This window comes from Anas platyrhynchos, chromosome 14 (genome assembly GCF_047663525.1).
Source record: "Anas platyrhynchos isolate ZD024472 breed Pekin duck chromosome 14, IASCAAS_PekinDuck_T2T, whole genome shotgun sequence".
In the NCBI taxonomy this organism is placed as follows: domain Eukaryota; kingdom Metazoa; phylum Chordata; class Aves; order Anseriformes; family Anatidae; genus Anas; species Anas platyrhynchos.
The window spans coordinates 18,965,160-18,991,754 of record NC_092600.1 but is presented as its reverse complement, the minus strand read 5'-3'; the positions used below and the strand labels follow the sequence as shown (position 1 = coordinate 18,991,754).

Below are 26,595 nucleotides of genomic sequence, written 5' to 3'. Positions count from 1 at the left end.
AACACATTAAATTACAAATCAAATTCAAATAATATATTTAACAAAATATTTCTGTGTAATCACACAAGCAAGACTTGTAAATAACAGAGTTCAAAGCTCTGGAGCAGATGGGCTTTCTGTTTTAATTCTTCATCTGATTTGCTGTGTGCCGGTAAATCTCTGAGTTTCATTTGCTTTATTCAAATCCCTTGGCTATTCAGGACACATTGTGTCTGTTGTAGAATGTCAGCTGCTTTATATAGACTCCTAAACTAAAACAAAACATATGTATATTTAGCACACACAAAGAATATGAAAACCAAAATGTTGAAAAAAAAAAAATAATCCTGCACTGGTGACCTGTATAAATCCTCTGTATAGGTGTTATGTACACCTCTAAAGAGAGAAGATGCAGACACTCATGCAATAGGCCAGATTTTAAAAAGAGTTTACTAGAAATTCAAAAGCAAAAAATAGTGGTAAATTAGGAGTTAAATACTTTAAACTTTTACACTACTATAAAAATCTTTCTCTATGCCAATTTTAATTTAATTTAATTTATTTTGCCCAAATACGATTCAATTGGTTTAACTTGATTGCTAGTAATCACCTACACTAACTTTAGAGCTCAGAGCACTGCACATAGAAGTCGTGCCAAGTTAGTTTGGGCTGACTGTTTAGATTTAATAATATTGTTTTTAAAGGATTTAGCTCTTTACTACCTTGTAACATCATACCATCTTTTTGAAAACTTTCTGGACATAAAGCTGGCTTGGAAAAAAATAATCTTCTTTCCAAATATGACTATAACACTTTCCACTGAGATGCACATCAGCTTATATTGAGTTACCAACAGATCTGTAGTGGATCCCTAACAGTCTTGGACTTGATAAATGCATTACCCTTAGTTGTGTTCGGGTAGGACAGGGAAAGAAAATAAGCATTGTGAGATGTGTCTTTCCCTTAGCACTTGTTCTTTGAAAGAGCATTCCTGTTGCTAACAAATTATATTTGTCTTTAAAAGACTCGACATTTTCTTCTGTGATTTTTCCCTTAAAAGCCAGTTATTTTGTTACCACGGTCCATCACAAAACAGCCTATTTGTTTGATTACATCCAAATATTTTTAGCATTTACTATGGAATGACATGATAACTGTGATAACAACCCTTGAAAAGAAAAGAGAAAATCTGGGTTACATGTGAGCACTGATGGACAGAAATCTCAGCCATGGAGGAAAAATAGTTTTGTCCTACTTTCTGAGCAGATGAGAATTAGAGACAGAATGAACCACTTCCAATTTTAGGTCAATATTTTCACCCAGGGAGAACTCCGAAAAACATGTCATCCTTTGGCATGCAGCACTCATGTCTGTGGAGGCAAAGACCATCCTGTGTAACCCTTGACACTTTTCTAAAATAAAAACAGTTGCCATTGTTTATATACCAATTAAAATAATTCAAGAGGGGAAAATGTGGTATGCGAGGTTATGTCTCTTTGGCTCTGAAGCTATTCCAGCTACCCATTTGCTCTTTATGGCACAGAGGTGCATGAACTTCTGCCATTGAATCATTCATTTTTTACTCTGTCTGTCTGTCTCTCTGTTTACAGATACATAAATGCAGCAAATATACATAAAATTTATTTGTTCATACGAAATAAGGGGAAAGTGAAATACTGGAGCTATGTTGAAAATGTATTTATTTTTGCAAACACACTACTTGTCGAGACTAAAAGAGATTCTGTGTGTATACACACACAAGGTCATTGTAGATAACGTAATTACCTCTCTAGTGATAGGGCAAGGAATCTGAGCTGTTTTACAATACACAACTTCCATGTACTTTAACAAAAAAACCTTGCACTGTTTTTGTAAACTCAGGAAAGGGTCTCAGCCTACTTGTTGCTTAAGCAAAACTCTGACATTTCACGTTGAGAATAAAAGCATAGTAAATATATTAGCAAAGAACGTGAAAACATTGCATATTTGGAAAATACCTTTAGCCACTAAGAGACAGTCTGCATGTTCATGATTTGAAAACTCATTTAAAATTCCCTTGGGAAGTCACTAGGTTTTCCTGTTCCCTACTTTTCTGTGCACTGCTAGCAACCTTGAAGCAAACTAACATGAACTATATTGCAGATGCCAGGAAACAAAGTAAAAAGTCCATTGCAGATCTCTTTAAAATAACCTGTGGCTACTTAATGCTGATGATAAGAACTGTCAGAACTTGGTAAACTAAGGGACTTTGATTAAAAAAAAATAATAATAAAAAAATGCTTTCCTAGTGCTTAGGGAAATCATTGCAGTGTTTAGCCTGTTATAAGTCAGGCATTCATCCAAAATGACTGCCACCTTGGAAGTTATTGCCAGCCTTAGCTATGGTTTGTAGGATTAAATCAAATCCTTCTCATGATGTTACAAAAACAAACAAATCATGTGTTCTGTGAGTATGTGTAGACTGTGCAATATTTGATTTAAAAACCTGGGTAAAGCTTGCAATAGATAGGTTAAGTGTGACATAGGATACTAACTCAAGTTATCTCTGGCAAAATGTGTGGATTTTGCATCCCTTGGGGCAACATCATAGGAAGGAGCAGAAACTGGATCGGTGATGGCAATAGGAGGGGAAGAGAGAAAGTAAGCAGTATTTGAGATCCAGTAGGTGCATATAATACGAGGATTTTTCTCCCCCCATGGATGCTGGCAGCGCCTTATAAGTAACAGATAGCGAGGAGCTGGCATTATCTTTACTCCGAGCAGAGCTGAGGCAGCTGACCATGCCGCGCTCCCGGCACTTCGCAGCGCCTGCCACTTCAGCAGAAGGCTGGGAGCGATGAGAGGTGCCTAGAGCCCGAGCACCGGTGCCCGCAGGTGAGCAGCTGCGCGGCGCGCTCGCGGGGCGGCTGCACCCAACTTTCTCGTCGCTTCTCTGCACGAGTAGCGGCGCCCTCCCAGCGCTCCTACTTTGCTCCAGGAGGCCGGGAGGGTCCGGGGGGGGGGGGGGTCCCAGCCCGGCCCTGTTCCTGCAAGCCCACACGTGGCCCGGGCAGAAGCGAGAGCTGGGGGAGCTGTCCCGGCTGCAGCGCCCCGAGGGGCTGCGGGGGGCGTCCCCGGGGGACACCGGGGGTCGGGGGGGGAGGTCGGGACGGACACGCAGGGCACGGCTTTGGGGCCACTCCCCGTAAACGCGGCGTCCACCGGCAAAGGGCGTGGGACAGCGCCGGGGGGGTGGGGAAGCAGGTCCCTATACCGGTTTCCTCGGGGTCTGGCCCCAAACGCAGGTTACCTATGGTTAATTAGGATTGCAAAGCATCCCTGGCCCCATCTGGCTACATGCATAGGCTACCGGCCCGGCTCGGTAGGTATATGCGGTCTATAGGCGCACACGCGTAGTGCTGCATCTTCTACGTTTCCAGCTAGCCTTCATTCATCTTTGTGCCGCGATTCAATGCTTGATCAAAGGTTGAATGCTAACGCGAGCCGCTTGTATTTTTGTAATGCACGGCCCTTAAAATAGAGTGTTTTGTAAACTGTAGGTGTCAAAAGGTTCCCAGTCCAGTCGTGTCCCCCCCCCCCCCCCGCGCAGCCGTGCGGCTACCCTCCCCAATAACAATAATGCTGCAGATTGGAGAAGGATTTGAGGCTGCAGCCAGAGAGAAAGGGATTAGGGCGAGAGCACTGAAAGTTAAATTGTGCTGCATATAAAAAATGGGCGGATTGGTCTCTAGATGAGAGTTTGGTACCACCTTCCTTTCTAAAATAAAATCTCTCTGGCATGAAGTCACAGCCTATTTCACATCCGGTTTACCCTGGGACGTATTACTACTGTCTTGCTAAAGAGAAAGCTTTTGTTGTAGAGAGCGGCGGCCGGAATACCGGCAAGGGAGATTTGGCTGCTAAAAGCCCGGAGGAGCGGAGCAGCGGCGACGCCGGCAATGGCCGAGGCGGAGTGAGCGGCGGGGCCGGAGCCGCGCAGCCTCCGCGGGCGGGCGGGGACCCCCGGCACAGCCGGGCAGCAGACCCGCGGGGCTCCTGGCAAGGGCAGCTGCACTCGAGCGCACCCCCGAGCGCGCCCGGCTGCTGCTGCTGCGGGCTCCGCGGCCAGGCGCGGCTCCTCCGCCCGCTCTCCGCAGGTACAGGCGGCCGCTGGCGTTTGCTTTATTGCCTCTCTCCCCCCCCCCCCCCCCCCTTCCTCCCTCCCTCCGGCTGGAAAAGCCGCAGCGATCGATGGGTGGTTAAATTTATTTGGGGTTCTTTACCTTTGAGCGTGGACGGATTTGCGCCGCTCCCCTTGGAAAAGGTTTATGGGGTTGGGGGCTTTTTTTTTTTTGCCCTTTTTTTTTTTTTCCTCCTCTCTCTCTCTCGAGGGAGGCGGTGGGAGGGGTGGCTGCTCAGGGTGAGGGGGAAATACAAAGTTGAAATGCCGGGAAGAAAACAAGCCGCGATTTGCACCTCAGAACTGTGCAAATCTCTCACTGGGGGTCACAATGCATCAAAATGCCTATTGTTTTTTTTTTTTTTTTTCTTTCTTTTTTTTTTTCCTTTCATTTTCTTTTTCATTTTTCCTTTTTTCTTTTTTTTTTTTCTTTTCTCCCTTCCAGTGAGCGCTGCTGGAATTCTCCCAGACGCGTGGCTTTCTCCCATTTTCAAGGGGAAAACCAGCGCTGGTTGCACAGGCGGTGCGGGCTGGGGGAGGCCGGGGGCAGGGGCTGCTGCTGTCTGACACTCTGTGCAAGTCTTTAACGTTTGTTTTTTTCCAGCTGCAAGAAACTTTTCCTTGTCCTGGGTTTTCAGTGCCTTTATGGGTTCATTGAAGCAGGGGCTGGTGTTGGGGGGCTTGGAGGGGAGCGCATGCGGAGCTCAACAGATCAAGATAGTTCAAAATAATTCACTTTCCATTCCTTATCCCAAGAAGGCTTTTGCAAAGGCAGAAGTTGGCAGGACTCGGAGAAAGCAAATTTTGAAGCCACAGATGTTGCCTCTCTGTAAGGGGCTGATCGCAGCACAAGTTCGGATGCAGTCTCATCCCTGAAAATCATTATTCCTGCTTTCATGCCACATTCAGCTCCTTCCCACCCAGTTAGGTTAGCTTATCCCCACTCGATGCTTATCTGATGATCATTTGTCTTTAAACGTATTAATTATATCTCACTGCTTACAGGCAGCTTTGTAATGATATTTTATTGATTTAAATTGTCTCTGAGAGCGTGCAGTGAATTGGGGTAGCTTTATTTAAAAATACAAAACATTTCCATGATAAGTGCTTCATATTCTCAGGCACTTGGAAAACTCCACTATTGTGAGGAAATTACAGGCTTCAGATTTTGTTTATTTAATGTAATGAATGTTAAAAATCGACTGGATTCCTGCACACAGTATAGATATATAAAGAGATATGTAAAGAGACCTGCAGCATCTCCTGGGGAATCAGTTGAATCTGGAACACCAAACCTACAAATACCAGCTAACTTTGTATTTTATGATTTGTTGGAAAGCAAAAGAAACGTTCTGGGTTTTATTACTTTCTACTCAAAGGTAAGCTGAGAGTAACTCACTCTGGGGAGAGGACAGGAAATGTTTGGAGAGGAGGAAAAGGCTGCTAATGCAAAAGCACTTCCTTGCAGCCATCAGAGGCTGGTAGAGACTTAGGAGATGGTGTGTAAGCACATGGTTTCTTTATGAACTGAGTCCTTTAGCCTGACAAAAATGTTAGTGTGCATACCTAGCAGTAGATTACAGTCAGAATCTGGTGTTTGTAACTCCTTCTCTGACACAAATATTTTAGGGAAGGGGGAGTGGTAGAAAGAAAGTCGCTTCCATCACACCAAAGTGAAGCGGGGGCTGAGATGGAAGCACCGCTCTCCTCAGTCACACAGCCACATGCTGATACCTTCCAAGAGCTGTGGAAGGACTCAGGCTGCTTCAAATCAAACAAGAAACAATTAACACTCGTTCTCTGGAAACATTAGGGAGCTGCCTTGTCGCTTTTGCAATACAGGAAGAAACTGAGTAAGAACTCTCACAGACTTTGGGGACAGCAGCTTTAATTCGTAATTGTTTTTGTTTAAGTTCAAGAATAATGCTGACAAGAATGCCTCCTTACCACACAATAAATCCCACCCAAGGCTTCCATGTCCAAAAGCAGAAGGTAAACAAAACAGCCATGGCCATTCTCCTTTATACTGAATGACATGAAATAGAATATTGTGAGGTCATTGTCTGACATCAAATTATTCTGTAAAAGTTGCGTAAACTGGATGTTCTTTTTCCACAGTACCTGTTTTAATGCAGGAGTCATTGATGATTATTTTTCTTGCAGTTTCAGAGTCCGCCATGAAGAGAATCCTGGTGCTTTGTGACTGCCTCTGGGCCTGGAGCCTCCTCCTAAATGCACTGACTGAAAGAAGGTGAGGAGATACTTTTTAACGCACCTACATATTTTAGGAACCTTGCATTTAGTATAGAAGCATAAAGCAAATATTTCAAGGGCTGTACTACTACTCAGTGTATTGGGGAAAGTTAATCCCTGTTCAAATCCCAGCTAAATCTAAGAGAAGATTGAAAGAAAACTGCAATTTGTTTGCATAACATCTTTATTTTTTTATTTTTTTCCTTTTTTTTTTTTTCAATATTGTGAATGAAAAAAAACCAAAAGCTATCTGAAACAAATTAAACTACCTTTAAAACACCTAGGCAATTCTTTATACTCTTACAGAATGACTGCTCAGAAGTAAAAGTTTCTTTAGAAGAAAAAAATGTAATGTAGCTGTTTAATTTTTAAAATAAATAAATAATAATAATAAAAAAGTGCTACTTATTAACTTTATTATCCCTACAAGCAAGGAAAAACTTTTATTTTTCGGTTGGGTCAGGATTGTGACCTGACTCAGTACCTGTTCTTGCAAAGCCAAAGCAGACCTTCCTGGGGAAGGGGACTGTTTGAATAAGGAAACATTTGCAAGCTCAAACACCCAAACAGTTGATGCATTTGAAAGACAATGCTGTACTGAATCTCTATGAAATATATGTTGAAGACACAATCTAAAAGTGACTATCATTTGTAATTGTATGACAGCTTACCTAACAACTAATAGATTAACTAAAGACTACAAAGCAGTTTGGAGTATACTTGAAGTACTCTATTCAATTCAGAATTCAGTAAAGGGATTCGAGAAGACTCACAAATATATTTCTGGGTTTTAAAAATATTAAAGTCCCACCAATAATGATACATAATGACCAAAAAGTATTAGCAGTTTTGTATTGTCAGTAGTGATACCTAAAGGATGTATTTGGTCTTGATGTCCATAGTGTCTTCTTATACACTAGTGGCTCTAGATAAACTTATCTTCCGGCTACCCTGAAGTATTTAAATATAAAGGTGTGGGCAAAGGGGCAAAGGTTCATCAGCACAAGTGTTTTCTCTTGGGGAGAGGAAAAAAAAAAAGAATAAAAGCAGGTGATTAATGCAACAATTGTCATCTGGAATAAAGATAATATTTATAAGAAATACATTTATCCTGGTAATATATTAAGAAAGGTGAGATTTGAAGTATTCACAAAGTATTTCATTTGGCCTACCTAGAGAATACTGTGAAACTGTGTTTAGCTGTATCTGTACCTATATATGTGTAGGCATATATGTATTTATTTGTAATGTATGCAAGTCTATTCTTAACGTGAGAATTTAAATGCATTTGACTAGTATTTAAAAATTATATGGTGTGTCACTATTATAATGACCTGTAGGTGGAGTTAGTGCACAGTGTTTTATTATACTGTGGTTTAATATGAACACAATCATATACAGTCACATTTTCCTCAAGATGTACATAATTTACATTAAATTTATCTGTTTTAAAGTCATTTTGTCATAGTAACTTTGCTTGCCTTTTCTTCTGGATCACTGTTAATTCTTTAAGAAAAAAATCATCAAATTAGATATAGTGTCTGTGATGCAGAACAGTCTTTCCATATCATTCATTCTTTTCATGAAAAATAAATTAAAAAAAAAAAAAAACAACAACAAAACACAAAACAAGCACACAAAAAAAAAACCAAAATGGCATTAGGAATATTTTAACATGACTATTATGACTGAAAAATTACAATCTCTGTGGAGTTACGGTATACTTTATAGGTATACAAACGTTCAGATTCTTCCTGTTGTGACCATATGTCAGTTAAAAGCAGACCTGATGGTGCTTTTTGCCTCTGAAAAAATGGTGAAAGGAACAGGTAAGGGTACTGACAAATGTGTCAGCCAGAATGGAAGCGGTGTATTGTATTGCATCCTTTCACGTTGCACTGCCACTAAACCATCTTTCTGATGCCACTCCTGCAAATATACACATTTATTTACCCCTAGAATTTCTGAAGTGTTATTATATCCTTTTTCCACCTTTATCCTGATGACCTTCTGCTATCCTTGAGATATGTATGTGCAGCAGCTTGTTTACTGGTGGTGAGTGGTAATATAGAATTTAATCCTGTGAAAAGTCCTCTGTTGCAATTCTACATAAGATGTATGAGAAAAGATCCTTTGAAAGATACTGCTCAATGGAGACAGCAGGAGAACTTGTTATTTGGTAACATATAGGAAAATTTAAAAAATAACATCTGTGACTTAAAATGGAACTATGGGTATAAAAAATAAGTATAGACCAACCTAATTTTTATCAAGTGAAATTATATGATATATGGCTAGAAGGAATTCATAGTATTTTTATTTTTTTAAACTGTTAGAGATTTTGTCTTCTTCGTTAGGAACAGTGATGTGTATGCATTAAAATACCCTGAAAATTGTTCTCAACAGTCACATACTCTGAGTGTCAGTTTTAAAATTTGTCCAAATCTGTAGCATTATTTATTGAAATCTGAACTCCAAAATAGCTTGGAGGCATTTCCAGAATATCTATATTCACAGTATCAGTGTACCTTTCCTCCTTCTTTCTGGATTTGATACAAGTGAGATGATTTTGATACACACAAGATACACAAGGATACCTGACTGATTGTGGTTTACATAAAATAATGTTGCAGATATTTTAACAGAAACATATTATTTTGAATATCAGTAATATCCTTTGCAAGGTGGTCTTCACTGGTGAGAGCAGGAGTAACTGGCAGAGCACTGAGACCCATGTAGCACCAGAGCTGTATGGATAACAGGCTGCCTAAAGAATCACTTGTGTGGCTAGAACTGATCCTAACAGAAGCTTTTGGTATTGAAATGTTGATCCAGTTCAGCAGCAAGTGTGAGAAAGTGCTGTTTTGGAAGGCAGCACTTTGTATTTCAGTTGTGATGACTACATGTGTTGATAATGGAAGTCTTGCCAGCATTGAATGAAAAAAGAGTACTGGGTTTGGCTTTAAGAAAACTGTAAGCAATGATTAAGGGAATTATCCATGAAAGGGTGTTTGGTGAAGGTTTCAGATTTACAAAAAAAGTTTGATTCTTATGCCATTTGCAGCAGACAGAAACCAGCAAGCCCAAGGACTTCATTCTGATTTCTACTGATGGAAGTAAGATTTTGGTAGTAGATTTCAAAGAGCTTAATTCTATCCTCATTCAATGAAAATTTCAGGACCTTTATCTGAGTTAGAGATGTACATTAGGGATCTGTAAGTGAAGCTTTATGGACATGACAAATTTCCATATCAACAGATGATTCCATTACACATTTGTAAGGAAAAGTTGGAGACATTCTTCTGAATGAAATCACTAGAGAAAAATGGGAAATAAGGCAAAATTATATATTGTTCTATGAAAGTATACACTCAAATGATTTACTTGTAAGGATATCTTTGTGGGGTTTTATTTTTGTTTTAGCATTTATTTTCAGTACTTAAATATCAGTGTTCTAAATTACTGTATCTTTCTTATGCAAACCCTTTATGACTTTTGCTGTAAATGAGCCTTTTACTGAACGTGTTGGAATATTAAAAACATTAATTAATAATGAAATAAACATTAAGCAATTTAAGTTATATTTGCTCACCGTTTATGGAAAGGTACTAGTTTTGTAAGATTTTACTAAAAATATACAATTAAAAAGAAAATGTTTAAGTGAAAAGACCCTATAAATCTCTATATTGTAGTTTTATGGAGGAGATTTTGTGACCATAAGTCAGTAGTAGTAAGATTAAACACATTTTGGAATTATTGTTTTATAAGTTTATTGGTTGATTACTGTTTTTCAATTTTAACTGTTATGTATTTCAGCTATGGGCAAACCTCATCACAAGATGAACTTAAAGACAACACCACAGTGTTTACCAGAATATTGGATCGTCTGCTGGATGGTTATGATAACCGCCTGAGACCAGGACTGGGAGGTGTGTTAAAATTTTCAAGATTACATGCTTAAGAAAAATCAGTTAAAATAATGTTATTTTTCTAAGATATACTTACTTTCATTCAACTTATATATACATAAAATAATGCTGATATTTAAATCCATTTTTTTCACAAGTGCCATTCTGTCTTCTACATACTGTTTTCACCCATTTATAAACTCAAAAAGAAGAAAATGGTTCACAATTCAAGAAGACCTCTGAATACTTACTAAACTTTTAAATGTACGAAGAATAAAAGATGTGATCTGACAAATGAGAAAAGTTTATGAATTTGGCCAAAACAGCACCTCTAAATACGCAAAAATCCTACCGACTGTTTTCATAAGAGGATTTGGTTTTCAAAGAGAAAACATCAATCAACCTTAGTCACATAAATGTCTCAGAGAAGTTTGTAAGTTTTTGGGGGGTATGTCAGAATTTGTTTCTTTAACATTTTGTCTTCACAGGTTGGTAAAATGTCTTTCTTCTGCTCTTGGAGCTGAATCCATAAAAAGGTATAAAACCACATAGCAATTACATCTCTATAAAAATGTTGTTACAAAGTCTACTCTTTATCAGCATCTCTACATTCCAATTGACTCTGATATGTTCTTCAGTGATATCAGTCCAAAACGGGGTCTTAAAAAGACGTTATTCATAAAGTTGGATGTTCTAATTGTTTGTTATTTTAAAAATCTGTTCTTTCCAGTGCATGGAAAGGACAGCTTTATTTCTTTTTTTCACACATCACTTTTTTTTTTTCTTTTGGATTGTCCAAGTAAAACAAAACAAAGCAACCCACCCAATCCACAAAGTATAGTTCAACTGATTTCATATACTAGTTTTCAGGAGAATTGCATTATAAAAATAACAGGTCATTGCATTAAGAATTTTGATATCATCTCCTGCAGATGAAAAGAAAGATAATTACAAATAAGCTTATTCTGTGACTCATGACTACCATCATGCAATATTTCTTGAATTGTGAGACAACTTCTTCTATAGTTTGATTTCATTGACTTCAAGGAATGGCTAGAGATAAAAATCTGTTTATAACGTGTCCAGTAGGAAACACACTTAAAAATGGGTTGGTCTGTATTCTTTTTGTGTGCAATTTCAGATAATACATAAAATACGTATAACTTCTTATCTACCAGTACTTTTGCCTGTTTGCTTGAAATCCTTCAGATTAGTGTAAAAATCAATGCTCCTTAATCTTTGATTAATGCAACAGTAGAATTCAGTAAGCTACTATATCACAGTAAATAAGCATAGCACAGAAGGCAATAAATAAATAAAACTCTGTAAACTGTTTAAAGTCTGGTACATGTCTACAAGAAAAATCTGAGAACACAATGATTGCTTCTATGAGTTTTGTAGCTGTTATGATGATTTGTGTTATAGCTACTAGAAAAGCAAACAAAAGGAGATGCAGGGAAAGGAATTTCTCTCATTCTTCTCTCATTCTCTGGATTGCAATTTACAGAATTCAGCACTTCAGTGTAGACACTTAGGTATGGGTGTTTACAAATATGTTTTATGAAGTCAAACTTCAAGGGTGTATTAGAAGAAAAGGTCTGAATACCTCATGAAAGGATCACTCAGTCCCGTTAAAATTCACTCCTTACTTAGAGACTATATTATGTAATTGCTTCTATAGGAGGAAATGAATTTCTTCACAAACTTTAATAGCCTTTTGCATCATTAGAAGTTAAAAGAAAAACGAGCAGAGCACAGGGGATAGAGTGGAGGAAAGGCATAATTGGAATGGTTTCTATGAGCTAAGAACCTCAAGATTATGCAATTTTGATATATTTGATTTAGAGACTTTATGTGATGGGGGAATATATGCTGAAATGTTCCATACATAGAAATATCCAGCAAGAAGTCTAAATTAATGTATCCGTTTGGCAGGTTTTTTAGAGGTAGAAGTTCAACAACCTTCTGTTATAGCTTGCTGCAAGTTTTAAATATATGTGAATTATATATATGTGAATATATAATAGTGGTTTCCTTTTTGCTCTCAGCAGTGTCACCGATGGCTTCTTATTAAATATTTAATCCAGACCAGGATTTTTATTATTTACTAATACAAGAACATTTTTAGATTTACAGAATTAGGCCTAAGACTCATTCATTCCATATCAGCTATTATGCAGCTCTGAGAGAAATTAAGAAGCCAGAGACCCTCATATATACATATTATGTTAATGAGTTTTACAGTTAGGCACAGTGTAAATCTTTTTACTCTTGATTACACTATAGCAGTCTTCTAATTATCCAAAATTATCTATTCTCTATTCCCTGTGCATTCGGAGAATCAGTAGATGAAGCAAAACAATGCAAGGTATAGCTACTTTCTCCTACAGAAAGGGCCAGATTGCAATAAGCTTTGTGCTTATCCCTGTAAGACCTCTCCTTACGTACTATAATACTGCAAATATATACACCCGTAGAAAATCAAATTATGTGCTTGAACAGAAGCAGAAAAGAGAACCAGTTTCTCTTTTTTTCATCTACAGAGGAAAAGGTATATGATAGAGTTTCTTCAGTCTGTTTGTTTCCCTTTTCTTATTTGTATACATGAAGAATTCAGTGACAAAAAAAGGTTTGTTTACCAAAAAAATTCGTAATGAATTGTGAAAGGGCTTTGATATTGATTTTGCTCTACTTGCTTGCAAGAGTAATTTCCTCCTTTTTGAAATAAAACCCAATAATTTGAATTATTTCAAATATTATTTGAAATAATATTTCTCTATCCCAAGTTCACAAACCTCCTGTTACTGAGTGGGGTGAATAGTTTCATTGTTACGTGGAAATACCGTGGTGGAGCAGATCATAGTGTCAGCATGAAATCTGTAACAAGCTCCTGGTGCGATCTCATTATAAAGATACATTATCAGAGCTATACTGGATATTCATTGGAAAGACAGGTTAAAAGGTGAGGTGTTACGATAATGAAAAATCTAGAAGAGTTGAATTTTGAACCACTCTTTCACCAAGTGTAGAGTCAGTGCTGTATTATTTTTAAATCATCCTTTTTCTTTTTTAACATCTTTTGAGGTATCACTTCAAAAAGGAAAATGAAAAAACACCTATGCTCCATAAAGAGTAAGGTAATCAATGTTAGTATTTGCCAGATTATCTAGTAAGTCAATACCTGAAATAAAGTGAACAGGTCTGAGCATTTTGCCATTAAACAAAGAAAGAGTTACTTCTCATTATAAAGAATAGTTAAAAAAATGAAGTACGTAACCCATGGGGAAAAATTATTGAATATAATTGAATATGCTAATTTGAAAAAATGACATTGTGGCTAAATTTAATCTGATTTTACTTTAAAGGAAACACACACAGTACTTTGTTATGCATTGACACATTTACAGCTGTTATCAATAATTATTGATATAAATTATGTTATTTAGATGCTAACCACCTCCGTACGTGGGCACAGTCACTTAGTCAGGCATCGCTAGGAAATAGCATCTGTTGCATCCATCCATAAACATGGACAAATAACTACATTTACAGTTATTTGTGCTTGGAAAACAGAACTTTTAAAATTAATCTAAAAACATTCTGAATCACACTAGAGGACACCTATTTACTCTACGAGAGGATAATCATTTACAAAAAGCAAGGAGGATGAATTTTATAGAGTAACATTGAAAATGAAAAAGAGGAAATCATGTTAGACATTAAAGTATAAATAAACTGTGAGGTCACTTTGGTAATATAATTTTCAGTGAACTATTTAGGTCGTAGAACTAGGAGTGAAAAGATGCTGTCCTCTTTTCAAACACACAGTCCTGAAGAAAATAAAGGATCAGATAGTAGTGGAAAGGAGTCAAATAAAGAGGAAAAGTGAAGTTGATGTTTGGTGACCTCTCTTGGTAAACCACTATATCTACAGTGGGAGTTTAAAAGAAATAGAAAGCAACAAGAAATGCTGGAAAAAAAGTAAGTTTTGTGGATAAATGAATATTCCATTGACTTTTGTTCTGGATTGTCTTCATGTGGGGAATACATACGAGCTCTGGGATGCCAGTGAGTCAGGTTTGGAATGCCACAAGGCAGAGAGGGCTTGCACAAAGGAGATTCTTTGCACACAGTGCTTGAGATTCAGTAACATGAAATCAAGTTTAGCTACAGATTTATATTTTTTTTTATGCTATCCCATTTGTAGTGTACACATCCCATCTATAAAATTAATGGATATGTGTGACATCTTAGAATAACTATATATGCAGTTTATGCCTATGAGAACAATTTTGCAGTGGAAAAAACTGTTTAATACAGAACTAAGAAGAACTAGAGTGGGTTTGATTAGGCAGATCAGAGTAAAGCTTTCTAACTGAAATTTGCTTTTATAGTTTGGTTGAATTGCCATTAGGTCACACCAAATAGATTATAAATATTACTTTAGTATTGAATGGAATTATATTTTTTTTGTGTTATCAGTAAGAGCAATTTGTTGATCTCTCCACTGTGATGTATATCAAAACTGGGTGTGACTGTCCCTAGGTGGAAAGTTGGTCTATCTTAGGCAATTAATTACTTCCATAGAGTGCTCATATTTAAAATGATGGGGAATAAACCTGACACTATTATGTCAATTAGGTTTTAAAATTCAGTTTTATCAGAACATTATATATTAATGTATAATAAACTTACCTTTTGATGATTGCGGTCTCAACAGAAATTGTTGAATTTGAACTCACATCTGAACTAACTTAGAGTTTAGTGAAAATATGGTTTTGGTTTGCATGTGCAATAAAAATTTAGTTATACCCAAACATTTCTACTCTAAATAAAAAGAGACTTTTACTGGGCCCTTACTCATAATCTGGTGAAGAAGCACTAGATATTACACGTAATTCTGTAAAAGTTTAAGGGGCTTATTTTGGTCTTTTTTCCACACCATAGGCACTGCACTGATGTAAAGAGAACAGTAAAAATCCATAAGAAGACCCAAGGAAAATTACTTTGATACAACAGTAAGGAGGTGGGGAAGATAGGAGCAGCTTTGAGCTGTTAATTGCTGTGGGGATAACTAGCATGACACTGCACAGTTCTCAGTCATCACTTCATAGTGGCATGGACTATGGCAGCTCACTCTTCTCCCTTTTTGGTCTCTGCTTCTGCAAAAGCAGGATCATAAAATTCTTCTTAGTGTTTTTGCTGTGGTTCAACCAAAACAGCAGCACAACTAGTGTGTTTTTTTCTTAATAGGAATGGCATCTGCTAAACAGGCATCTAAACCCCTTTCATTCAAAACCACAGGAAGACTCTTCACCATTTTAACAATTACAACACATGCTTAAACAAGATGTGCAGAGGGAGCAGGTGCATTAATAGAAAAAATGGAATTAATTTAAACTATCAAAGTGAGTAATTTTAATAAATGTTGTGCTCAAATTCCAGCAGGTGAGAAAGGGAAATAGTTAATGTATAGTTTCCTATGATTAATGGGCTTATTTCATGCTGTTAAAATAAATCTTCTCATTTTGTTCTCAATTCGTAATCCAATCACAATTCTAGAAATAATAAGCTCCCTGGGAGTTTAAATCAAAACACTTATTGTTTTTACTTAATAGTTTTGAGAGTTTACATTAGTCTAGCATCCTTAGAAAAACACAGTACTTGCAAACAGTGACACTTCAACAGTTCACACTGACTGATGCTTTCATAGCCATATGTGGATCAAAATCATTTTCCACTGGTATAAACTAGTTTATTGCCTGAGGTTGTGTTCCAGTGTCTAGGTCTTGAACTCAATTGTTATTGTACTGATTAGTAACCACTTGGACCCTATGGTTGCCTTATAGTGTACATCATAAAACATACTGTAAAGCTAGTAAGTTATTAATTTACTTTTTTTTTTTTTTTTTTAACTGAAATCCTTACACTTTCTATCCCTATATTCTATTTCTCGTTCATGAGATAGACGGTACAGTCAAGAGACATGCTTAATGTGTCTTCACAACCGATGGATTTATCCTCAGCAGTAAGATCTGCTCCTGGCCTAAGCTTGTTTTGTTCAATGGCTTAGAATTTTCCCCAGTTCTCGGGGACATTGTGATGGTATTGAATATAGCTCAGGATTTGAAGGGCCTGAAAAAAATCTCAATGCATTCTGAGCATTTGAAGCAGAGTTTCAACTTTGCCATGGTAATCAAGCTGCAAACTGAACATGGTTAACCTTGATTCTAAATATATCCCAACTGTATGACTAAACGTATGTTCTGTGCAAGAGTGACTCAACTTTTGTAGCTTTTAACAAAGCACAGTTGAATCATCTAATTAGTAAAACAGTAAACACAAATTTTGAAACTTCTACATATGTTTGGAAGGGCTAATCCTTTTCTGTGTGCTTGCTCATACACATTTTTTCACAGCTTTTGAAAATGAGGTACATACCAAAGAAAAAGTAAATTATCTAGTCATCTTCTCAGTGGTTTTATTTGGACTTGAGGATGGACTATTAGATGGTCTGCAAAAATCTAACTGATACGAAAATAACAGTCTATTGTGATTTCAGAGTCTACATTTTCTATTGTCATTTTTTTATGACTTATATGTCAATTATCTTCAATGCTATATAGAACTGAAAGGCACCACTAATTTTTCAATTTCCTCAGACATTTTCCATCTTACTGTGGAATTCTACAGTTTCCATTTTTTTTTCCTTAATGAATAATTAACATTTCCTTAACAAATGATTTCCTTAAGCTTTAACCTCTATACTATGACCATATGTCTCTTAAAACTAAGATTCAGGATACCACTACATGATTCACTGCTGATTCAGTGTATTCTGTGTTTGTGTGAGGTAAATAAGATAGTTGCATTACATTAAGTAGAGGCTCACCATTTTGCTTGAGCTGTGACTTGGTTGTACCATTGGTTGTACCATTGGTACAACCATGTACAATGGTTGTACCATTAAGAATGAATGCAATGGGACTGAAGATCTTTCATGATCTGTTATATCCTAACAACACAGGAGTGCCTCAGTGGAAAGGAGATAGCGAGACTGGAAGTTGGAATGAAAGATCTTTTAAAGAGTCATTTGAGTTTCATTTTTCAATATTCAGAAGTCTAATAGATTTCATGATAATATTAGTTTCTCAGACTTAAGAGGTGATAGAATACCTGGAACTTAAAAAATCTATTCAGCAGTGTCTTACTGGACATCATGAAATCTCCATCTTCCTTTTCTGCTAGCTAGCTGTTTCATACAAGATCACAGTCTTCAACTCTTGAACTTTGTAAAAGTGATGGCCTGAAGGAAAGAACACTCTTCCAAGCCAAGTAGCTTCTGGATAACCACATGCTTCTTCCTGTAATAGAAGATTAAATTCTCACTGTGAACTTCCTTAATTCCAGAGGCAGCTGTCAGGAAAATATTTAAACTTCTCTTAGTCAGTTGAAAAGGTTGTTAGCAATGATAGGGTCACGGCTTCATTTCACTGGACAGCAGAGCAGGAAATTTCACCTATGAGACATTTTTGTCAATATTCACTGTAATTTTAACACTTAGTCATGGATTCAAAGAACCAAAAGAATACAATTAGTCAACTCAACCACACTGTAGTATCTTACTTTCTATGGTTACAGAATACAGTAATAATTTCATCCTTCAGTTTTCCTAATGAGTGCTACAGATTTCTTTTGCTACTACCTATTTTTTGAACCAACTTGCTAAAAAAAAGTGTCATTCAGTTTATTACAAGAATGAAGGTAGAATCAGAACTAATTTTACATCTGGATTACTGCTATAAAGGACATATTTTATTGTACACATATTAATAATTCATATAAACCTGATTAAACAGAAGTTGCAGACTTTTTTAAATGTAATTGAAAAACCTATGTGCATTGTAGAGTACTGATTCTCATTAGAACTTTTGGGTCATATAGAAAAATGTATATTGTCACTAGCTTCCTAAACATGACTCTTTATTTCACTTCTCTTGTGTCAGAACTCTATTAATTTTCTTTACTGACTGATGCAAAAAAAAAAAAAAATCAGAAGACCAAATTATTTTCAAATCAGAGGGTTGTATTAATTTTTTTTTAATTTAGTTTACAATATTTAAATAATATTATATAGATGTTATAGCCACATGTTTCTTACTCTTATGAGTGTTTTTGCCTGCTGCATGACTTGTTTTCCGTACATGTCCTTTTCTGTTAACATCTTTTCTTTAATATTACTTTTATTATCACACATTTCTCAAATTATTTATTTTTATTTGAAAGTTATTTGAGAACTGCGTAACTCTTTCCACATCTGATATTTCTACCAAAAACAAACCAATAACAACAATAAACACACTGGCTTGTATGGTACTACAGTAAATATTCAGACTTATATCACTGAAATTTCTGAGAGCTGGTGGGGTTAGCTCCACTCAACACTGTTTGCATTTATTCCTCCAGGTGCTGTTACTCCCTGTGCCACCTTGGGTAAATATTTTCTGATGTGTGGCCAATACATTCAAAATGCCAATACATTCAAAAGTGACTGGCAGTCTGTGTGTAGAGGAAGGAAGGTGTCTCATGTTCAACATTTGTGGTACCTGTAATTGTTAGGTTCTTCTGAAGTGGCTGAGGTCATTGTGCCACTAAGCAAATCTGCATCCTACAAATCACAGAGAAGCCTAGCTTGGTGAAATAGCATATACAAATGATCTATGTTATGTACACAGTATAGATTACTGAATTATTATTCATGCTAATCTGTCACTGAGGCCTATAAAATAAATTTGGTAGTTTAAGGGAAATCTAACATTAGTTCCAATGTAATTTAAAACACCTAAACTTACACCGAAAAGAACTCACCTAAGACTTACAAAATAGAATGTTTATACAAATGTCAAAGAGATGTAGAGAGGTTTAAATTATATTTACCTGGTAAATTTTTAACTTGTTTTTTCTTTATTTTAGTTAAGAATAATGGAGCTTTTCATGGCAATAAAATATTTTTTATGTTTGTATACTTCATGATGTATTACCTCTCTCTTTCCTCTATGTTCCCATGTCTCAATATTAAATACATAATTCATAAGCCTAGGGTTAATTACTAGAGATCTGCAATCAAGTTGCCCAGAAACACTGAGTACCCAATGAGACTTTTTGAGTACTGTGTAAAATATTCAGCACTGTTTATAATGTCAGACAAGAAGCTTTATTAGTCAGAGTGACAGGATTTATACAACAGCAGAACTATGGCTGCTGTACTTCAGCATCATAAGTCATGTCTCAAAAAGTTCTGTGGAAACAATGTAATAAAGAAGTTTTGCTGACAATATTGACTGTGAAATTACATCTCAAAGCAATAAATTATCAGGGCTATATTGTAGACCAATTTTAGAATGGCTAATCAAGGCAAATAATTTTTCTATTTATTGTGAGAATTTGTAGTGGTTAGACCTAATGAAGATGGTTGATAGACACTCACTGTCCTAATTTCCTGCTTCATCAGAGCGTGTAACTGAAGTGAAGACTGACATCTTCGTCACCAGTTTTGGGCCTGTTTCAGACCATGATATGGTAAGTGATGGCCTATTTCTATGGCATTTATTTTCTCTTGTCTTTTCAATTTGAAGGATGGAAGATATATGCAATAATTTATTTACTCCTTTTAAAGCTGTTAAAGCTTTTTTGTTGTTGTTGTTTTTTAAAACTCTTGATTCCAAAATGTCGTCAACTTTTATGTGCAATGATTCCTGTTAACTGTGACCGTGTTTAAGTGCCCTGAAATTACCATCTTCAGTGACTTTAATGATGTGTTTTAATAGACCTTATATTTACTATGTAACATATTATGAAATACATTATGGTTTGGATCAGTACTCTTCTGAGAATGATTGTTCAGGTCCTTGCTGGCACCTCACTGATCCAATTTGCTGAGAAAGATCATCATCTTAAAATGCAATTAACACTTACAGTGTGACATCCATACAGTCCAACCTGCATTTTTATATTAAAAACTACTGATCAGTGGGAAGTGAGTTTCCTAGAACTTGGCTGCTGAATGAGAGGAGAAGATTAATGAGCGAATTAGTGTCACTTATTTATGGCATGAATTTGAAAATCAAATTGCTACATAACTGCAGGGGATTCAGAGGTTCAGAAGACTGAATGAAGATGTTGTGATCTCTGGTCTTAAGAGATAATAAAAAATGTGTAAAAATATGGATAAAGTGCTTTAAATTTTGCATATAAATGACGCCATTACAAGTGGGTTGCTACTGACAGGGAAGGCCTGGTTTGATTACTAATATCTACTGGATACTGTGTTAGGACGAATGCTGAAAACATCCTCATTAACTTAAAACAAAAATGAAAACACTTCGGTATTTTAACTGACCACGTTAAACTAAAGACATTCACAAAAGAAAGAAAGAAAAATAAGTGGAAAAATTATCACAAGAAAGAAAGCAAGTTCCATTTACCACTACAAAATAATCAGTTGTTTAGTTGAAACTAGAAATGTAGACAGGTCTTAAACACTTTTAGTAAAGTAACTTTTACAAGATAGTTTATTTTCCTGAATGAACTTTACACAAAGCCACCATTTTCCTGACTGCATGGATAACAACAGTTATAAAACTGCAGTCAGATTTATATTTCCAACCAATGGCATCATATTTAGTTGAGAGAGAATAGCTTGGCCAGCACAGACTTTTTGACTAGTATTCTGCTGAGAAGTCTTACAATTGAAAAGCAACCCAGAGAAAGAGCCACACCAAAGACATCTCAGCTCATACACAGAATGCTATGCCTAGATACTATACCACTATACTCTTAAGAAGAGAAATTCCAAAAAAACAATCATTCAATAACTTCTGCTTTTTTCTTTTTATTTTTTATTATTGGATAATCCTCTGAAATTAAAATGCCTATTTATTACTCTAAATTATACATTGAAAGATGGGAAATTTCTTGGATAAAGATTGCCACTGACATCCCTCATTTGTGTTCTGGTGATTAGCTGAGCAAAATATTTCATCTTGCTTTCCCAGTTCTGTCTAGAAATAGGTAACTGACCACCATCAGACTGAATGAAAACTTCAAACACAGTCTTGCAACTAGTACGTATATATATATTTAGTTAATAAGCATTAAATTAAAACGGTAGCAGCTGCAGTTTGTGAGTGATCTGAGGTTTCTCTGTTTTCTTAGAGATCTGTCTTTTGGGAAAGTAGACACTGAAAGGTTCCTGAAAATTAAACGAATTTAAAGTATAGGGCAGCACACAGATGTTTGTGAGAATTGGGAAAAAAAAAAGTAATAGATATATGCTGGTGAAAATACAAAGTAATACTTGTTAGTGTTGTTTTCTGTTAGCTTATGGATATGGTTTAGTGGGGACTGTTAGCGTTAGGTCAGAGGTTGGACTTGATGATCTTGAGGTCTCTTCCAACCTAGAAATTCTGTGATTCTGTGAGTTGCCTGGCTAAACTGTTGCTTGATTGGTTGAGTCAGATTTACTAGAAAACTCCAGTACAGAACAGCAGGCTAAATAAACAGGCATGTATGTTTTCCTACATAAAGACGTAAACTGAGAGCATCCAATAGGCGTGCTGAATTACTTGGTATTATCTCACATATAGGCTTCAATGTGTACTTATCCCTGACAGTTTCAGATGATTTAATTCTTAAGTAGAAGGTAAACCTAATTTGATGTTCCTGGGAAAAACTGATATGTGTATAGGATTTGGTTTTTAGGGATAAAATATTGAGGCTCAAAATCAACTACTTTCAAAATTAGTAATAGGTATATCTGAAAAAAAAAAAAAAAAAAAAAAAGACCTCAGTTTAGCTGCATTAATACAGCATAAATATTAATAACCCATGAAAAAAGGCTCTCAAAAATACTTAAAAACACATAACACAATGGCTCCCAATTTTCATTTAGTTAATATAGGAGAAAGAATTTATCTACATCTTAATAAAGTGTGACCAAAAAACACATAGGCAGGTGTTCATACATTTTGAAAAGTAAGAGATTACAGAAAAGTATTTCGTGTAAAACTCCTACTCACCTCCCAGAAAAAGTAATGTGTGTACAGCCTACTCACACTAACTCTTCTGCTTAAGGAAATGTGTGAAATACAAGGAAAACAGAGAGAGAAAGATCAAATGAAGTCCTTATCAGAATAGAAATTTAGATTATTATCTGTGTACAAACAGATGTTAGTGCAAAATCTTCCACACATACTACAGTTTGGTTGTAGATACTCAGAATCACGGAATCATTTAGGTTGGAAGAGATCTCCAAGATCATCTAGTCCAACCTCTGACCTAACACTAACAAGTCCTCCACTAAACCATATCACTAAATCTAAACGTCTTTTAAAGACCTCCAATGATGGTGACTCAAACACTTCACTGGGCAGCTGATTCCAATGCCTAACAACCCTTTCAGTAAAGAAGACTTGTTCTCCAGAACAAGTTTCCCTCATCAGCTTTGTTGCCCTTCCCTGGACTCGCTCGAGCACCTCCATGTCCTTCTTGTAGCAAGGGGCCCAAAACACAGTACTCGAGGTGCAGCCTCAACAGAGTACAGGGGGACAATCACTTCCCTAGACCTGCTGGCCACACTGCAAACCAGGATGCTGTTGGCTTTCTTGGTCACCTGAGCACACTGCTGGCTCATATTCAGCCGACTATCAACCAATACTCCCAGGTTCTTCTCTGCCAGGCAGCTTTCTAACCACTCATCTCTGAGCCTGTAGCTCTGCCTGGGCTTGTTGCCCCCAGGTGCAGAATCCATTTGAGGGCTACCCCAAATTTGCTCCAGCAAGCAGACTGACAATTGATGTTGCTGGGATTATGGGATACAGTCACAGGGAAGCCTCACTAGCAGCTGTATTGGCACACCAGGGAAGGATGTGCTGCTGTCTGGGACCAGGACTGATGGATAGGAGCTGGGAATGAGCTATTCCAGCTGACGCCATATGTTATGAAACTACAGCCACAGTGAGACACCAGCATACCTAGACCATCTGTTTGCAAGAATCCAATGAGGCAGTTATATAGATAGTAGGTTGATATATCAGGCAGTACATGGTGTTCCTACCCACTCTCAAGACACTCTTTTAAGAACAGTACAGACATAACCTGCTATTCTATAAAGAGAATGCCTTGGCTCTGTCTTAAACCTGGGAATCAAGTTAAACAGGAGAAAAGCATTTTTTAAAATAAAAACATATAATTTTGGAAGAACTTTGCAAGTTTTCAGGTATGATCTCTCAGATGGTGGATTGAACTAATGATCAGATAACTGTCTATTCTCACGTCACTATCGTTTTGTGAAAATTTTGATATATATTATCTGAAATAAGAACCATATAAAAAACACACACTTTTTTTTTCATAAGGACGAAATGATGTTTTTCTAGTAAGTTTTCATTCACTGTTTCTCTACTGTAAGCTCTTCAGGAAAGAATTTCTGTCTTCGTACCTTCCTGTACAGCACCTAATAGAATACAGACCATGGTGTGTTCTACCCTGTATATGAACAGTCTCTGGGCAGAGAGAACAGATGAGTGAATTAGAGAATATATAAAATACTAAATTATTTCCTGCCTGGATCTCACATGTAAGACAAAATGTTATAAATATTCAATGCTATACAATTTATTGCAAATAGCAATCTTCTTTCTTTAATTGCACACTAAGAGATGAAGAATCTCCTCTGTGGAGAATTTATTCTGAATTCTATCTCTCTGATCTGCTTGCACATAGACCAGTGCTATAGTACATGGTTTGTTCTGCATGGCACTCTCCTGTAGAAGAAAGCTCTAATCTGAGTAAAAGATCATCCATGTGTCAGGATTCATTCGAGAGAAATTACTGTACATGTTAAAATGGGTAGTGAAAGCTAAGGAGGTGAGAAAGCTCAGCCAAAAATGATGCAGTCTGTGTGCACTATGACCTATCAGCTAATTTTTAATTGAGTTTTGTCTTCTGCTGTCATATTCCTTACCAAATGTCTCAGACTCTTTGATCTTTTCCAGCCTAAAAAATTTGTGTTCATGTAAAGGGAAGAACCAAACTCCCTTCTTTCAACCTGTATCACTTTCCACTCACCTCCTACTTTGCAATTGCTAGAAATAAAAAGGGAATGCACACTGAAGTGATACCACCTTCTGGGCTTGTCTTTTACCTTTCTCACGTGTGTATGAAGAAATCTCTGGAGCTAGTAAAACACTGAGAAAATACAATATTTTAACGCCTCTTCCTCTGAACAAATACCAATTCCAGAAGCACACTAAGCATGTGATTAAGAAAGTGGAAACACTATTATGTTTGCAATTAAATATGCATCAACATGATTCACGGGTCTCAGATATAAAGAAAAAAAAACAAAAAACAACAACAAAAAACAAACATGACAGCGAAGACCATTCCACAGAACTACTATTGTCCACAATAAATTTATTTAGTCACTTCATGCCTTGAAAACCAAAAAGCCACTGCTAGACTCAGTATTGTTGCTTGCTGATAGTTGCACAATTAATAAGCAGCTCACACTTGCTTATGTCATACAGAGTGCTACAATTTGTTAAAATAAAATTCATGAGTCTGAAGGAGTCTGCTATGGATAGATTTTTAAATGTTCATTCCAGAATGTTTCTCTTTACTAGCATATTCCTTGGGGAAGCTCTTTTACTTGTAGCAGTGTGTGCCAGAGCCATTTTCCTTCAGGATTTGCCATCAGACATTGGCACAGGATCTCAGCAAAGGTTCAGCTTCTCAGCCAAATGATTATATTTCAGAGTAATTTTGAACAGTGTTTGGATAGCTGCTTTTGATATTTATCACAAAAATCTTGACCATGAGTGATAGCATAATCTCATACAGCACTTCCATGTTAGAATGGGATTTTTCTCTAAGTAAATATTAAATTATCCATAAGAGTTTTCCACATTTTTACCACATCAGAGTGGGAAAGTACTCTGTGTTTTATCTATAATACACCAACATATGTTTCTTAACTTCACTGTCTCCCGCTTAACTTCTATTGCTTTGTAAAAAATAATTCTTTCATTTCATAGCAAGTTTTTTGTTTTATTCTCCCTATATACACTGACTCAGCCAGTGCATCTCCTCTCCATTGCCTCAGTCCTTGCATAACCGAACTATTACTGTTGGTCCAAAGCAATCCTCAGCTTGCGCTCTCTTGAGTCCAGTGATATGGACCAATGAGCCATTTCACGTCTTTTAAATAAGACCACGTAATTCTAGTAGTGTGAACTTTTCACAGGTTGACTACCTCTTTATGCTAATGAGACACCTAAAACAAAAGGCTCTAGTAAGACCCTGTCTCACCAGGCTTATTTTATTCTAAGATACATATTCTTTGCAGGCTATGCAAAATGGCTGAATATCCACAGCTTCAAGTCACAGTTTTATGGAAGGTGAAAGGAAAGGGAGAAAGGGGCAAAATATGTTGCTTCCATTATATTATAACTTAAATTCTTGTTTAACTTTTGATAGGCTATTCTTCCCAACATTTGTTCTATTGAACACAGCAATGTTGTTGTAACTGTTAAAGAACCAGCTTCAGATACATTGTAAGTAATATAAAGAACGAACGTTCTGGTAATTACTAATTTCATTAATTGTCTTGATTTTAGGGAACAGTAAGAATATAATTTTCAAATTCCTGTATTTCCACATATGACAATATTACCTTTTTTTTTTTTTTTTTTTTTTGAATTGGTGTAGGAATACACTATAGATGTATTTTTCCGCCAAAGCTGGAAAGATGAAAGATTAAAATTCAAAGGACCTATGACTGTTCTCCGGTTAAACAATTTAATGGCCAGCAAAATTTGGACACCTGATACCTTTTTCCACAATGGAAAGAAGTCAGTGGCTCATAACATGACAATGCCAAATAAATTACTACGAATTACAGAGGATGGGACATTGCTGTATACAATGAGGTGAGCCCTAAAATATTATATCCTTCATTTAGTTTGACAATATAACTTTGTAAAGCAAGATATTTTCCAAACAGGAAATGGGTTCCTCTTTCAGCGTAATTTGATTCCTGCTTAGTAATTATTTTCACAATAGGTCATAGAATGATGGATAAGTAGACATTTGCAGTGTTCATTTTTTTCCTCTTGCTGTGCCACCTTTACATGCCCTGGATGCATCTCAATACTTAATTTTAAAAAGGTACCTAGAGTATTAGGAATCCATCAGTTTGCAAAGAACCTTAATTTGGAGCTGCTTTCAAGTATTCCA

At 36.5% G+C, this 26,595-nt stretch overlaps 1 protein-coding gene across 6 annotated transcripts in view; it reads left to right on the top strand.

The window, feature by feature from the left end:
• Positions 1-2,683: 2,683 nt before the first annotated feature.
• The window catches only part of GABRA1 (gamma-aminobutyric acid type A receptor subunit alpha1), a 43,023-nt gene continuing 19,111 nt past the window's right edge, over positions 2,684-26,595 (top strand). Inside the window, exons 1-5 of one of the 6 annotated variants that reach the window (XM_013098850.5) lie at positions 2,684-2,853; positions 6,302-6,389; positions 10,208-10,320; positions 19,811-19,878; positions 26,068-26,288. In XM_013098850.5, the coding sequence (XP_012954304.1) occupies positions 6,316-6,389; positions 10,208-10,320; positions 19,811-19,878; positions 26,068-26,288 (476 nt within the window). In that variant the 5' untranslated portion in view covers positions 2,684-2,853; positions 6,302-6,315. Of the gene's footprint in view, positions 2,854-3,319; positions 3,341-3,742; positions 4,116-4,222; positions 4,283-4,904; positions 5,067-5,907; positions 6,131-6,301; positions 6,390-10,207; positions 10,321-19,810; positions 19,879-26,067; positions 26,289-26,595 lie in introns of those variants that run through there. The other 5 variants (XM_072023270.1, XM_027464376.3, XM_038186555.2 and 2 more) reach the window with 5 other exon arrangements.